Consider the following 16,475-nt stretch of genomic DNA (forward strand, 5'->3'; position numbering starts at 1 on the left):
TGAGACTCAGGAGCCTTCAGCTCTGGGAGACGGAGCAAAGGCTCTCAGGCGCTGCCGTTCAAAGGGCCCCCTCCCTGTCAGGCACGAGCTGGAAAGGTCTCAGCAGCCGACACACTCAGTATCTGGCCCAGAGCTGGTGCCGAGCCCTCTGGCCCTTGGCCTCCCCGTGTCTCCATTCCCTGGCTGAAAGGGGGCAGCAAATTCTCCTCCCTCGGCAGGCTGTGCCAAGGGTACTTTAGTGCGTAGGAGCTGACGGGGACTATGAAAATACTGCAGGGCCCCCCTCAGCTTCCTGGCTCTTCAGACCAGATGCGGCCCTGGTGCCTCCAGCCAGGGAGCCTCACCTGCAGCTTCTGGCACAGCGCCCGGCCTCTTGCTGTCCCAGGAGAGTGGGGTTTGGATCCAGGCCCTGGGAGAACGCTAGGCTTGGGCAGAGCAGGGAGTGCGGCTCAGCAGCCTGGCTGTCGAGCCGGGCAGGGCAGGTGGCAAGGGCTGGGCTGGCAGCTAGTCTGGGGGCTTGTCCACCTTCCCAGCTCAGCTCCCGCATTTCCATGCCTGGCCCGTGGGGTCTGGGAGGCTGCAGAGGAACCAGCCTGACCTGTTTGCTATCAGGGCCTCGAGCCCCCAGCAGGCCGGGGAGGAATGCAGGCGGCTGGTGGGCGGAGGGCTCAGCCAAGCCCCCAGGGGTAGGAACGGCTCTTAACTAGGGAGGGGGGGGCGCAGTGGGGGGACACCAGCCGCCTTTGCCACCCTCGTCACACAGGCGCTGGACAGTGAGCGGAGGACCCAGGCTCCTGCTGCCATGGAGCTGCTGCTGGTGCTGCTGGCGCTGCTGGCTGGGAGCTGCGTTGGCAGGGTCCTAGGTGACTATGGGTCTGTTTCCGGGCTGGTGCTGCTGCTTGGGGTGGGGAGGGGGGCACAGAGCTGGGGGTGGCCAGGCAGCGGGTGCTGAGTGCGTAGCACTTGGTTTGGGGGTGGCTGGAGCAGTGCACCCTGTACCCTGCGCACCTGGGCGGCCGCCAGGAGAGATTCAGGGGCCGCACAGCTGATTGGCAAAGCACCCACGGCTGGCAGCGTGCACGTCTCCTGGTGGTGCATGGCCATGCGTGCCCTGGTGCGCAGAACAAAATTCATTCCACCTGCGGATGGAAAAAATAGAGGGAGCCCTGGCGGGGAGGGACAGTGTGAGGCGGGTGAGAAGAGGGGAGAAGCTGTGGGGAGGGGAAGGCTGTGGGGTGGATGAGAGGAGGGGAATGCCGTAGGGTTACAGGGCCCTTTTCCTGGAGCACTAAGGTGAGGGAGCGACTCTGGGGCCCTTCCCAGAGGCCTTGGCTGGGGGAGCCCAGCCCCTGTTTGCATCAGGGGCTGTTAGCTCCTGCTCAGACTTGCTGGGAAAGTGTCTGGGGCCTGCCCAAAGTTGCGGACCAGCAGCCGTGACTGCCGGGGTTTGCAGCTGTCCGACCCAGAGAGTTCAGCAGCTGCTGTGTGGGGCAGGTCGCTATGGGGCAGGCAGCCCCGCTGGCTGCAGGATACATCTGGGCTGGCTGCACCTTGGCGAGAGGGAGCTCAGGGCCTTGTCCCAGGCACGGTTCCCCAGTGCAGCCTGGGCAGGGCTGGGTCTCTATGCCGAGCGGTGCTCCTCAGGCTTCAGAGCCAGCCCACGTGGGCAGGACTGCCAGCTGCTGCTGGGCTGGCGTGGGGCTGCACTCAGGCCAGTTCCCCACCGCCTGCTGCTCCTGTCACCAAATCGCCACAGCGACTGGCCCTTCTGCGCTCAGCCTGCGCGGAGTGGCCCGGAGCTGGCTGGCTGCCACCGGCCGGCCGAGCTGCCCTCTCACCTCCGTCCACGTCCAAGGGGGGCAGAAGCTGGTGCAGCTGCAGCTGCAGCTGCCTATGTTAGAGCCAGCGTGCTGGGAGGGACCTCGCGAGGCCATTGACTCCAGTCCCCTGCCCTCAAGGCAGGACCACGCACCATCAGCCTCCCCTGAGAGATGTGTGTCTAACCTGCTCTGAAATATCTCCAGTGAGGGCAAGTCCACAGCCTCCCCCGGCAACTGAGTCCGGTGTTTAACCAGCCTGACAGGACGTTTCCCCTCATCCCCAGCCTAAACCTCCCTGGCTGCAGTTTAAGCCCATTGCTCGTTGGCCTGTCCCCAGAGAACAAGGAGAACGTTTTTTCTCCCTCCTCGCTCCAACAGCCTTTTAGCCGCAGCTGCTGCTGGGGCAGGGCCAGGCTGCTGGCTCAGTGCCGTGCTCCTCGGCCTGGGGAACTCAGTCTGCAGCCCAGCCAGTGTTTGTGTCTGCCCGGCAGGGCAGAGTGACTGGCACTGGGCTCGTGTTGCTGCGGCACAACGTGGCCGGCTTCGAGTCCCACCACTGCGCCAGGCTGGGGCGCCGCTGACTGGCCCCGGGGTCCTTACCGGAGAGGGCAGGGTGCAGCCTCGGCCCAGCGCAGCCACACAACATCGCTAGCTGCTGTGCCACGGCAGATGTGACTGCCCTGCACCTGGCATGGCAGGAGACTGCAGGGCCACCCCTAAATCCCTTCAGCTCAGCAGCAGGACCGCCAGGCCCCCAGCTCCCCCCAAGGCAGGCTGCTCTAATGGCGTTTGTGGGGGGCGCCCTTGCTCAGCTGCAGCCGCATGACTCTGTGCTCCCGCTGCTGGCTGGACTCCAGATTCCCTCCGCTGTTACCGGCTGTACGAGGGCTGTGGTTAGTGTCAGGCGAGAACTGCGTCAGGAAGACCAGCGCTGCCTGCAGGGGCTCACCCGGCTCTGCCGCTCAGCGTCAGTCTGCAGAGACCCGAGGGTTTGGGGTAGCCCTAGATCCAGCAAAGCACCCGCAGATATGCTACAGGGACAGCCTGCGCTGGCTGGGTGGGGGGGACCGGCATACCTCTCTCGACGCCCCGACAGACAGTGGTACTGCAGACGGGCCCGGAGCAGGGAAAGTGCGCCTGGCCAAACCAGGATGAATGTGCTGGGGTGTGAGGGCGCGCGTCACGTCGGGCACGCAGGGCCAGGCTGCAGCTGATGTACATGGCAGTCACTGCCTGAAGCTAATGGAGGAATGCCCGTTGCTCCCATGTGATGCCCACTGGGGACCAGGCCCCACATCGCAGGAGGCTGCATTTCAGAGAACTCAGCCTGTGAGCTGAGCCTGGTTCATGCCTGTCATCCACGGCCACGGCCAGTCCCAGGGGACACGGCAGGCTGCTGGGGGGTACGAATGAGCCTTTCTCTCCTAGGCTAGGGGCCAGGTTCACCCCGGGAGCAAGGCCCTGAGCTGAGAACAGCCATGCTCACCTGCTTGGCATGGGCCATTCTGGAAGGATTGATTTGCGTTGTGGTGGGTGGGCTCTGCTCGGCTGTTTTACACCGTTGTGTCCCACTGCTGGAAGCTGTACCTAGCCCTGCCCCAAAGCAGTGCCAGCTGGAGGGTGAGCGATTGGGGGGTGTAACCGATAAACGAGTGCGCACGAGGGAACCCTGAGCCAGTCCCGCTTAGCACGGTTGGCAAGCAGCTGTCACAGCTCACCTGCTGTCCGCACACGGGTGTGTAGTGTTACTTCGGTTTTACGCTGTTGGAGCTGAGCTCAGAGTCTGGCCCCAGGGGTTCAGAGGCTGAGCAGCTCTGGACCGGACAGGCTGAGGAGGGTCTCTGGGTGGGGTATTCCAAGCAAAGCTCACACCATGGCCACCACTGCCAAGGGCCCCTCAGCCTGGGGACAGCACTGGGGACCCCCTGCGTCCAGCAGGAAATGAGACACGTTGGGTTGCCCTCCCCTCTCTCCGCTGGGCTGTGTAGCCACCTCCAGTCCTGGGGCCTCACTGTGTGCGCTCCCCTTCTCTTTCCCCAGAGACGGTCCCCTACACACCCCAGATCACGGCCCAGGCGCTGGAAGGGAAGCTCACAGCTACCACCTTCACGCTGGACCAGCCCATCTGCATCTTCGAGCAGTACGTCAACAGCACCGATGACATCTGGCTGGTCGTGGCCTTCACTAACGGTACGTGCAGCTTGCCCTGCCGGGCGCCTTCCCATGCCCTTACAGCAGCCTTCACCCTCGTCCTGTCTCGCGGCAGAGATTGTCGTGCTGGTGCCTTCCCCTGGGGGCGTTGTTGTGCAGCTACACTGGGTTAGCCCCTGCTCTAGTAAAGGCAACGGGTGGGAGCCAAGCACGGCACAAGGCCTGTGTTAGTGCTGGCTCTGCAACTGACTCACTCAGCAGCCTTTGCCATGTCACTTAGGCTTAAATTCGCAAAAGCAGCCTCTGAGCTTGGCTGCCTCTGTTCACAGAGGCCTGCACTAGTTGAGGGCTAAATTAGAGCCTCTTGCCAGGCCGGGTACTCCCTTTAGACGCAGGCAGGGAGGGAAGCTGCTGTTCAAAGGCTCTGCACCGCCCCAGCTATGCAGCATAGGGAGCCTAAGGGCTCCTGGCCCATAACTGAACAGAGCTCTGTGACGTGTGTTTCTGCCCGGGGCATTAGGCTGGGCAGGCTCTGGAGACAGCTGGGAGTGTGGGGACGGCCGCGTCCCATCAGCTCTGGTCCTTCAGGTTTGGTATCCTGCCTCTGGCTGCCAGCCGCCTCCTGCGCCCAGCTGATTGCACTAGGCTGGGAGTGGAGGGGGACGCCCTGGTGCAGCCAGCACCCTGCGCCCCGGAGCGTGACTTTGGACTGTCTGGCCTGGGCTGGGGGATGATAGCTCTTCACAGTGGGGATCGCTTAGCTCAGGTGTCTGGAAAGAGCCTGCCCCAGGACGAAGATCTCCCAGCCTGCCTCGACTCCTAGGGAGCAAGAATCCACGGGGGCCTGTACCCGGCCAGTCCGGCCGGGCTCTCCCCCCTGGGGGCCCTCACCCAGCCCAGCCGGGCTCTCCCATGCATCTCTACCGCCCCGTTTCCCCTGCGGGAGCTCTCCACTTCCAGGCTGCAGCCCGGCCTGTGCTCGGTCTGGAGGCTCGCTCAGCTGTGCTGGCTGAGACCACAGATCACTGCCTCCCCCTGCACCAGCCAAGTGCCCGGCGGAGACGCCGCTGTGCTGGCACAAGCCTTCTGCAGCACAGAAGTAGCCTCAGGCTTACGCCCCCACCCCATTCGCTGACCCCCCAGGGCCTTGCAGCCCAGCCCGTCTCTGCTCCAGTGGCTGCCCTGCACCCTGCAATGCTCTGCCCTGCGCCTGGCCTGGCAGCACCTCGCTGGGCCCATCCGGCCGTGGGCACCAGGGTTTGCCTGCACGGGGCCCAGCCACACATCACCCGTGCTGCTCTGGTTCCTCGCAGGCACTGACTGGAGTCACGGCTGGGCTGGGTGGGGGCAGCAGGGGTCTTACCACATGCACTTGCAAACACAGGCTCCTTTGCACGGTCACCCCAGCACGCTGGCCTGGGGCACTGGCCCTCGGACTTGTTGGCAAGAGGCCGAGGAATGGCTCAGCTGGGCTGCCCCCACCTTCCTTCCCCGGCCTCCCGCCAAGCAGGGGGTCAGACCTTGGGCTCTCCTGGCAGACTTCACTCTGGGGCTCAGCCCCTGGCTCCGAGCTCCCAGGTTAACCTAGCCCTGGTTCACAGGAACCCCGGGGGGGTGCGTCCTCTGGCTCCTAGCGCCTTGCAGCCCCGGAAGCTGGAGGACTGTGTCTGTCCCTCTGGGCCTGCTGCGACTCGTGGGAAGGCAGCGAGCGGCCAGTGTCCCCACTGGACAATGGACAGGGCTAGCCGGAGGTGAAGCCTCCCCCTGGGTGTGAGCCCCTCCCCATGGCTGGGCCAGTCAGCTGGGCTGGAAACCCCCCGTGGGCCAGATGAGGGGTTTGGGGGGTGGGGGGAGCGGGTTGGGCAGCCCAGGAGTGCAAGCCAGGGTTAAAAGTGCGGTGAGTACAGAGCCCTAATGCTACTGTCGTCCACGGAGCAGCAGCTGGCGCTTTCAAGGCAGATAAATTCAAGTGCCGCCCTCACTCACAGCCCTGGGGGGTGCCATGTCTGCACAAGTAGTGACCCTGGTGGGCAGGGGTCTGCCCTGAAGCAACCCCCATTCTGAACCTGGGGCTTTCTGTACCTCCAGGCCTCGGGCTGCAGAATTTTCCAATGTATTTAGGGGCTTTATAGGCGCCCTACCTCTGCAGCATTCGTGCCACTCGGCGCCATTGGATTTGGCTTCCCAGTGCAGCTGTGATCTAAGGAACGACATACGGGGGCGGGGGAACTGAGGCACCGTGGGATTGAGTGACATGCCCAGGGTCAGTCAGGAAATCACTGGCAGAGCTGGGAACGGCCTGACCCTCTTCCAAGTACCTCAACCACCAGCCCAGATTTCCTGCCTACCCATTAACTATCTCTTCTCTATCCTCCACAGCCACAGCCGCGTTCAAAAATCCAACCTCCCCCACCCAGATCCCTCCCTACCAGAAGCTATCGACCACGCTGCACTACATGACGCTGAAAACGTCCATAGGCCTCTACCCGTGTGCTGAAAACAGGGCCACGCGTGTGCTCCGGGTGGGCAGTGACACGTCCTGCAGAGACGACCACAGCCTGGAATACTGTAACGGACCCCTCCCGAGCCCTGGGCCCTACAGGTACAGACAGGCTGAGCCTCGGTGTCCCTGCTGGCTTCCCCCCCGGCCGGCAGACACCAAGGGCTCAGCCCCGTGTAGTTAGTGATTAGAGATTTATTATCACATTTATTTGCAGTAGCACCATTAGGAACCTGGGCCAGGCTGTGCCGGGCGCCGCAGACAGGAGGTTCCCGCCCCATAGAAATTCCACTCCTTTAATATGTTAACTCCCCCGTCTTACCGGGACCTCTCTGGCCTTCCCTCCCCTGTGCCCTAGCAACCTGCACACGAGGTTGCCCTTTCCCAGCGTGGCGCCCTCATCTGCCGAGGGAACTCAGCGCATGCGTTTGCTAAGAAGGCTCCAGGTTCTATGGGACCCTCTCTCTACGGCTAGGGTGCAAGGAAGTGTCAGGAGCCTGCTGGGTCCTCGGGCAGCCTCTGCTCCAGTCAGGTGCCCGTCTGCCTCGTTTTTCCCAGGACTGTCCCGTGTTTGAGCTGCTCCCAGGCGTCCCGACCTCTTTAAGAAAATAGGCAACTTGTCCCGTATTTTGCAGGGCTCGTGTTCCCTGGCACCCGGTGTCTGGGGGTGGCAGCCTCTCCTCCGGGGAGCTCCTCCGCTGGGTGGCTGCCCTGTTTCCCAGAGCTCTGCTGCAGCAGAGCTCCTCTGTGGGGCAGCTGCCCTATTCCCTGACACCCCCATAGTGGCGGCCGCCGCTGCCAGTGAACTCCACAGCTGCCTCGTCCCCTGGTGCCCTACACTTGGGGACGAGGCTTCCAAAGCCTCCCCTTTCTCCCCATTGGAGGCTGCAGACCCCCATCCCGGGTGCCTCACTCTGGAGCAGCAGCCCCCATGGCCAAGAAGCCCTGACATGGACAGCCACCCCGCCACACCCCCGGAAGCCGGTGTCCCCTGTCTGCCACAGGCAATGCGCTCGCCCTACACTCCTGGTTTTTCCAGCCCTGGCGGCACCCTCACCCTTTACCAGCAAATGCCCCTGTGCTGGTTCCTGCTGTGCTTGCAGCCCTCCTGCAACCTGCTCTTCCTCTGCAGCTGCTCAGGGCAATAACATTCCTTCCCCCCTCTCTCTACCTGAGCTGCTGCATGGAGAACTGGGCTCGGTTCTGCCTTTACTGTGCATCTATCCAGCCCTTTGCCATCAGTGGGGTTGCACAGGTGTGTTTCAGGGCAGGGCCTAACCTGTTAATCCACTGGCGCTGGGGTACTTTGCCTGTAGGAGGTTTCTACCTGCAGATACAGAACAAACCTCTCTTCCACACCAGAGCCACAGTGTCTCGTGCTGGGTGTTGGAAGGTTACTTGCAGAATAACATTCAGTCACTAGCTGTCTCCCAGTGCTTGCAGACAAGGTGGGGTCCGCGGTAAACAAGGGGAACCATGCAGGAGTCTGGGCTGCATGGCAACCTCTTTGTGTCTGTAGCCAGTAACTAGCTTCCTTAACACAGACCGCCTGCTCGAAGGGGTTTGGGTCCCTAGACCAGGGCTCCGGCTGAGATATTGTCACTGTTATTTTTAGGAAATATCATGGACAGGTTGCAGCCCAAACCAAAACTTTGCTGGAGTTATAAAGCAGGGGGGAGAGGGCTGGGGGGCAGCCAGAGCTCAGGGGGCAGGGGGGATGATTAAGAGGCTGAGCCTCACCACAGGTTGCATGGGGCTAGGTTTGACAGCCTGGGATGGCTCAATGGTTTGAGCATTGGTGTGCTACATGTGGGCTTGTGAGTTCAATCCTTGATGAGGCCACTGGGGGAGCTGGGCAAGTAGGTTTGGAACAAAAACGAAACCTGTTAGGGGTGGTGCTTTGTCCTGCTGTGAGGCAGGGGACTGGACTGGAGTGGAGTGGGTGACCTCTGGGAGGTCCCTCCTCTGAGGAGATGGAGCTCAGTGGTTTGAGCATTGGTGTGCTAAATCCAGCATTGTGAGCTCAATCCTTGAGGAGGCCATTTAGGGATGGAGTGTGGGGAGGGTGGGGGATAAGGGATGGTGCTTGGGTCCTGCCAAGAGGGCAGGGGTCTGACCTCCAGGATCTCCTCAGGTCCCTTCCAGCTCTTTGAGGTGTGTGTACCTCCCCGTATGTATAAAAAGTCCCATCACCAGGCAGGAGGGTGCCCAGCTTGGGGTTTTGTGTGGGGTGCATACAGCTTTGACCCCACACTTGCTGCTGAGACAAAACCTCCCAGCTGTATTGTTAACCAGAGCAGGGGGAGAGTCTCTGCCCCCTCCCTGATGGTGTTGGCTGGTGGACATCTGCAAGGCTCCCTAGGGGTGCCCATTAATCAGAGCCAGGTGCGTGCTCGTGCAGTGGGACTACAAAGCCCTGTGGGAATGACCAGGGCAGCTGGGATGAACCTGGTGCTTGGGAGAGGGACAGCCTGGCTGAGCTGGCTCCCCTGATTCTCCAGGAGATGGCTCAGGGGTGTCACAAGAGCTGCCTGGGGAGATACCTGCTAGGGGTCTGGCTGACAGTGAGGGCAGTTACCTGGGGGCTGCACAGAGGGAGGCACCTGGAGCCTTTTCTGTCTCTCCAGCTGGAGCTGGAAGGGGCAAGTGTGCAGGCAGGAGGCCTGGGGTCAGCTCAGGGGAGGTTCTGCTGCAGGGCCCAGCTCCATGAGGAGGAAGTGGGGTTTGGGGGAAAGGGGAGGGCAGGGCTGCAGAGTGAGAGCCCTGGGGGTCAGGAGAGCCATGTGGCTGTGGGATGGTAGCAGGGCTGAGGTCTCAGGTGGAGCTGGGTCTGGAGGCAGCCTGGGCTCTGCCAGGCATTGGTGGTGACCAGCTGGCTCCATTGGGCTCTCTGAGTGGGATGGGGCTGCGTGGCTTTGCCCTGGGACTCGCCGAATGGCTCTCACCACCCCCCTCCTTTTGTCCACCCCCCCTGCCCGGCTCAGAGTGAAATTCCTCATCATGGATTCCAACGGCTCCAAGGCAGAGACCAGGTGGTCCCAACAGATTCTACTGAAGCAAGGTGAGCCTGGCAGGGCAGGGCAGGTGCTTCGTGCTCTGTCGGAGCCAGAGCCCTGCCAGGCTGGCTGGGGGAGGGACCCCAAGGTCCCAGCTCGCCCCAGGAGCCTACAGAGGGCCTGAGAGCTGGACAGTACACAGACTACTTGCCCAGCTCCCTGGCCCTCCCTGCTGAGAGATTCGGCATTTAAGCTCCCGAATCATTATTAATGGCCCCCCCCGCCCAGTCTAGCTGCCAGCAGAACAGCTCTGCACATGTGTACAGAGCCTGGAGCCTGACCCATGGCCAGCAGCCTGGCGGGATGGGGCTGTTACACTTCCCCCAGAGCATGGGGCCACCCTGCAAAGCGGGCGAGGACAGCAAATGCCTGAGCAGCACTGGGGGAGGCCCTGGACAATCCCGGCCTCCGCCTGCAGCATCCCTGGTTCCTCTGCTCCCCAACCTGCTGGAGCCCTTCCGTCCCCACCACCGGCCAGGTGCCTCCCACCCTGGCTGCCTGTCTCCCATGCCCACAGTGAAAGCTTCTCTGGCCTGTGCCGCAGGTCGCAAGCCACGCTCCATTGACACCTGGCCCGGGAGGCGCAGTGGCACCATGGTTGTCATCACCTCCATCCTCTCCAGCTTCATCGGCATCCTGGTCATCCTCTTCCTCTGCACGGTGGCCTACGAGTGGTGAGTGTCAGAGCCCGGAGACGTGCTGCCCAGCCCCAGCCTAGGCCTGGGGGGTGGGATCTGTAAGCCCAGGGGTTGTACAGCCCAGCTGAGCCGAGCCTGACCTGGGGGGGCATCTGTGAAGCAGCCGATGGGAACGCGCTGGGTGGGGCTGGCACGGCCCACAGTGACCCCCTGCAGCACTGGGCTGTTAGGGGGGCCACCTGCCCACCCAGTGCCGGAGCAAGGGCTCTGCCTGAGGCTGTGCTGGTGACCAGCTGTGTCTGCGGCTTCTCTACAGCTACAAGCTTTGGTGGCGCAAGGAGCCAGCAGTGCCGGAGGAGCCACGCGTGGGGTCCTTCAGACAGAGGCAGTACGACACCCACCACATCCCCCTGGCGCAGGCTGCACCCCAGCCCCCCAGCGACCTGCCCAGGCCTGACGCACCAGCCACCTCCCCATAGGCACCTCACGCCTGCCCCGGACAACATCCTGGGCCCTGACGCAGGAGCCAGGCACCAGCTGCATTGATGTATCTCATTTATATACTCCAGCCCCCCCATCACCCCCACACTGCACGGCAACCCCTGTGCACCCCAGCACCTCCCCATCACCCCCCACACTACACGGCAACCCCTGTACACCCCAGTGCCCCCCATCACCCCCCCACTGCACGGCAACCCCTGTACACCCCAGCACCCCCCCATCACCCCCCCACACTACACGGCAACCCCTGTACACCCCAGCACCCCCCCATCACCCCCCCACACTACACGGCAACCCCTGTACACCCCAGTGCCCCCCATCACCCCCCACACTACACGGCAACCCCTGTACACCCCAGTGCCCCCCATCACCCCCCACACTGCACGGCAACCCCTGTACACCCCAGCGCCCCCCCATCACCCCCCACACTGCATGGCAACCCCTGTACACCCCAGTGCCCCCCATCACCCCCCCCACTGCACGGCAACCCCTGTACACCCCAGTGCCCCCCCATCACCCCTCCACACTGCGCGGCAACCCCTGTACACCCCAGCGCCCCCCATCACCCCCCACACTGCACGGCAACCCCTGTACACCCCAGCGCCCCCCCATCACCCCCCCCACTGCACGGCAACCCCTGTACACCCCAGCGCCCCCCCATCACCCCTCCACACTGCGCGGCAACCCCTGTGCACCCCAGCGCCCTCCCATCACCCCCCCACACTGCACGGCAACCCCAGTGCCCCCCCATCACCCCTCCACACTGCGCGGCAACCCCTGTGCACCCCAGTGCCCCCCATCACCCTCCACACTGCGCGGCAACCCCTGTGCACCCCAGTGCCCCCCATCACCCCCCCACTGCGCGGCAACCCCTGTGCACCCCAGTGCCCCCCATCACCCCCCCACACTGCACGGCAACCCCAGTGCCCCCCATCACCCCTCCACACTGCGCGGCAACCCCTGTGCACCCCAGTGCCCCCCATCACCCCCCCCACTGCGCGGAAACCCCTGTACACCCCAGTGCCCCCCATCACCCCCCCCACTGCATGGCAACCCCTGTACACCCCAGTGCCCCCCATCACCCCCTCCACTGCATGGCAACCCCTGTGCACCCCAGCGCCCTCCCATCACCCCCCCACACTGCATGGCAACCCCAGTGCCCCCCATCACCCCCCCCACTGCGCGGCAACCCCTGTACACCCCAGCGCCCCCCCATCACCCCCCCACACTGCGCGGGAACCCCTGTACACCCCAGTGCCCCCCATCACCCCTCCACACTGCGCGGGAACCCCTGTGCACCCCAGTGCCCCCCATCACCCCCTCCCACTGCACAGCAACCCCTGTACACCCCAGCACCCCCCCATCACCCCCCACACTGCACGGCAACCCCTGTACACCCCAGTGCCCCCCATCACCCCCTCCACTGCATGGCAACCCCTGTGCACCCCAGCGCCCTCCCATCACCCCCCCACACTGCATGGCAACCCCAGTGCCCCCCATCACCCCCCCCACTGCGCGGCAACCCCTGTACACCCCAGCGCCCCCCCATCACCCCTCCACACTGCACGGCAACCCCTGTACACCCCAGCGCCCCCCCATCACCCCCCCACACTGCACGGCAACCCCTGTACACCCCAGCCCCTCCCCATACTGCACGGCAACCCCTGTGTATCCCAGCGCCCCCCCATCACCCCCCACACTGCACAGCAACCCCTGTACACCCCCTCACTGCCCCCCACCTCCATCTCCTGCCTCACTAGGTCCCCCCTCACTGCCCCCCACCTCCTTCTCCTGCCTCGCTGGGTCCCTCCTCCTCCTCCTCCTCCCGCCAGCCCCCCTGCTGGGTCCCCCTCACCACCCCCTCCTCCTCCTCCTGCCTCACTGGGTCCCCTCCTCCTCCTCCCACCTGCCCACCCTGCTGGGTCCCCCCCATCACCTCCTCCTCCCACCATCCACCCCGCTGAGGGCTTCTCTCCGCCCCTGACCAGTTCCAGTGCCCCTCCAACTCTGGGCAGCCTCCTCTGCCCCCACCTGTAAGACCCCCCCCATCTCCCTGGGGCTGCTGCAGCCTGGCCTGTTGTGGAGCCGTGGGGCGGGGCTCACCTGTGACCCCCCAGGCCAGTGGGGAGCCTGTCTGGAGCAGGCCTGTCACCCCATGCCCCAGGGGACTGGCCCTGGCGGCTTAGCCCAGCACACACCGGCACACCCCAGGGGCTGGTGGGTTAGGAGAGGGGTTCTCTGCAGGGCAGAGGGGGTGCTGGGCTGTCATGGGTCAGGAAAGGTGTGTGGGGCATGGAGCGCTGTGGGGGGGGCATTGGGGACTGTGGCACAGGGAATTGGGGAGGGGGGGTTCCAGTGCTGGGCAGGGGGACATGGGGTGGGGGCACCCTGGGAGCACAGGGCCAGGCTGGGCATTTTGTAGCTGGCAGCTGCCAGGCTGTGCATGGTGCTCCCACCCTGGCTGGCCCCTCCCCGGGCACTGCCCCCTCCCCTCACCCTGCCAGGCTCCAGTGCCCCCAGCAGGGCCCACAAAATGCGACTGGTCCTGGCAGCTCGGCCGGGCTGGGCACACCTGTGGCTGCAGAGCAGTGCCTACCCCCCCACCGCCCCCCGGGCACCTGGCTCCCTCTGTGACCACAGCTAAATCTTTCCCATCATCAGTAAACCAGGGCAGGTCAGACCCTACGCACATGAGGGCAGTAACGTCTGGCCTCGCCCTTGGCTGCCCTGAGAAGTTCACCTTCCTACACAGCCACTTACATGGGGACACATGCTCACCTAGGCACCGCCCCCCCCCGCACTGACACACACCCCCACCCCCTGCACTGACACACACCTGTACACCCCCACCCCCTGCACTGACACACACCTGTACACCCCATCCCACTGCGCAGCTACACACCTGTACATCCCCACCCCTGCACGAACACATGCCTGTACACCCCCACCCCCTGCACAGCTACACACCTGTACACACACCCCCACCCCCTGCACTGACACACACACACCTGTACACCCCACCCCCTGCACTGACACACACACACACACCTGTACACCCCACCACCCCTGCGCAGACACACACCTGTACACCCCCCCACCCCCTGCACAGACACACACCTGTACACCCCCATGCACTGACACTAGCACTGAACACCTCTGCTCAGGGTGTATTTGTGTGCCTGGGGCATCAGACATTTACCAACACAACTCTGGCCCTGCCAGGGGCCGGAGAGCTGCTCCAGCCCTGCACGCAGAGGGACGGAGACTCTGCCCCCTCCTCCAGGGCTGCAGCTAACCCAGGGCATAGCAGAGATGGGCTCACCCTGGGGCGGGAGAGCAGGGCGGCTACGTGCCTTTGTCTAAATCACTCTCTTTCCTGGGGCTGACAGCAGATGAGTCAGGCGCTGTGGGGCAGCCCAGCCCACTGCCGACAGGTGCATGCTCAGGTGTGGTCCTCCCTGGGGCTCAGCAGCTTTGGGCACGTCTTCAGTGACCTGCGTGGGGGAACGCGCGTGCACGTGCGTGTGTGTATATGTGTGAGACTTTAGTAACTTATTTACTGGTTTCACTTATAACTACTTTAATGCTCCTGTTTTTGCCCAATAAAACCCCTTTGTTCATGATCAAGCCCAGTGTAAATACTAACAACCATGGGCTCAACATCAGTTGGTGTCTGATGCCTCTCTCACTGTTTCCTTCCGTCTTTCTCTGTCCAGTGCAGGTTGACTTAGTTCCTGTAGACCAGCTCCGCACCAATCTACTGTATCATCTACCCATTCTCCGGGGGGTCTGCCTTTCCTACCCAAACCGTCCATTACGCCAAGTACCAGGGTCTTGATTTTTCGTTCATCCTTCAGTCTGCAGATATTCCCAAATAGCTGTAACTTGCATCCTATAACCTTCTGCAGCAGTAACCCAAGTAGCCGTGTTACTCTGCATTCTAGCAAAACAAAGCAGCACTCGTAGAACTTCTGTTAATCTTTAAAGTGCTACGTGACTGCTGTTTTCTTCCGCAGCAGGTTCTCTTTCGGCTGTATCCTTCTATATAACTCCTCTTTGGTGACCTCCTGCATCCATCCTGTTCTCAGGATCTTTCTATAACAGCTTCCCTCAAACGCCAATATTCTTCTCTTCAAATCTTTCGTTATCACCTGTCTCTCATCCGTACAACATGCTGCTGAATACACACGTTTTCAAGACGTCCAGCTTCGTTCCTAAGCTAAGCGCTTGGCTTTTCCAGATCTTATCCATTGCCTTCAAACTCGCTCCTGCTTTCACTAGTCTAATCACTAGTTCTGTCTTACAGTCTAGATCATACATTATATTGCTCCCCAGATGTGACCTTCTCTACGTTCTCTAGTTCAATCCCATCTACATTGCTTTTCCTTCCTATTTTCTTATCTCCAAATGCCGTTGGTTTTGTTTTATCGATGTTCATAATCAGTCTGTACCCCTTCCCTTCCTCGTTTAGCACCTGCACCCTTTTTCACGAGCTTCTCCTCATCTTCCCCATTGATAATTACATCGTCCGCAAACCTCAAATTCTTAATGCTTATCCCATGCACAGATATCCCATTCACAGATATATGTACTTATCTTTCAGTAGCCAACTCATTGACCCACCTCGAAGTGCTCAATTGATGTCACAGACCTCGTTTAGACGGGCGACATCCGAGCTGGCATCTTTTATCATTTAGTCATACTGGCATCAGATTTCACTCGTATTGTTGTTTCACAGTCAGCGCATCGTCACTCATCTGACCAACCCTCCTCCTTTATCCAGGCTGCCGTGGACTCCCTAGAGCAGAGATTCCCAACCCATCGGTCACCATTAGATTTTCTAAGGGTCGCCTGCTGGGCAGCTCCAACTTGCATGCGGCTCTTTAAGGAGCCATTTGCAGCTCCTACCACTGCTCACTTCTCCAGCTCCCAGTCCCTGCCCTGCTGCGCTGAAATGGAGCTCATCTTACTTGGTTTAACAGCCGGCAGGAGGGATCCACCCATTAAACCAATTCAACTGAGTCCCATTTCAGCACGGCAAGGGATGAACCTCCCCCCCACACCCTGCCCTGGTTTGAATTGCCTTGGGTCACAAAGTCCTCCTGGATTGTCAAAATGGCTGGCTGTCTCGAAAAGGTTGGGAACCGCTGCCTTGGAGGTCTCATGGCAAAGTTGAGAGGGGGCACGACTGCACGTCTCTCCCTTCCGTTGACAAAGGGAGCTTACCTAGTCAGCCTTCTCCATGTAAAATTTTGCACAGATCAAGGTGGGTTTATTGGCGGGTTGGTCTCCTGGGTGCTGGGCCCTAGAACTGCATCCCCCCCAGAGCTGAGGTGACACATGGACTGCATTGTTATGTGGCGGGGGGGGGGGGGGGGGTTTACCCCAGCTCTGTGCCTTGTTTGCGGGGACCACCCTGTTCTGCTGAGCTCTGGTGGGGAGCCCCAGAGAGCGAGAAGGTGGCTTTCAGTGGCACAAGCAGCACACTGGGGAACAGTCCCAAGGTAATGGGACCAGCCCCACCTGCCCTCACTCAGCTTTCCTTCCCGAGGGGAGAGCCTCATCGCAGCCAGGGCAGGTGGCTAACCTGGGCCCAGGCCTAGCGATGGAAAAGAATCCAGCTGCAAACCAAAGCGGGGGGGCGGGGGAAGAGGAGACAATGAGCAGGTGGGGGCTGGGTGGAAGGGAAAGAGAGGGAGAGAATTCAAAGGGGCTACAGCCAGCCTGGGCCCCAGGCTGTGGGGTCTCCAGCCTCACCCAGAGAGGCCTCCCGAATCCAGGGGGGATGAGAGGGGCTAAAGACAAAGTG

The 16,475-nt window shown here is 62.1% G+C and overlaps 1 protein-coding gene across 1 annotated transcript; it reads left to right on the plus strand.

Moving 5' to 3' along the window:
* Positions 1 to 802: 802 nt before the first annotated feature.
* On the plus strand, positions 803 to 10,701 carry UPK3B (uroplakin 3B). The gene is made up of 6 exons (XM_075013988.1): positions 803 to 863; positions 3,861 to 4,010; positions 6,351 to 6,573; positions 9,456 to 9,532; positions 10,072 to 10,201; positions 10,482 to 10,701. The coding sequence occupies exons 1-6, from the start codon at positions 803 to 805 to the stop codon at positions 10,642 to 10,644; spliced, it is 804 nt and encodes a 267-aa protein (XP_074870089.1). The 3' UTR covers positions 10,645 to 10,701.
* The last annotated feature ends 5,774 nt before the right edge of the window (positions 10,702 to 16,475 follow it).

This window comes from Carettochelys insculpta, chromosome 19 (assembly GCF_033958435.1).
Source record: "Carettochelys insculpta isolate YL-2023 chromosome 19, ASM3395843v1, whole genome shotgun sequence".
NCBI classification, from domain to species: Eukaryota; Metazoa; Chordata; order Testudines; family Carettochelyidae; genus Carettochelys; species Carettochelys insculpta.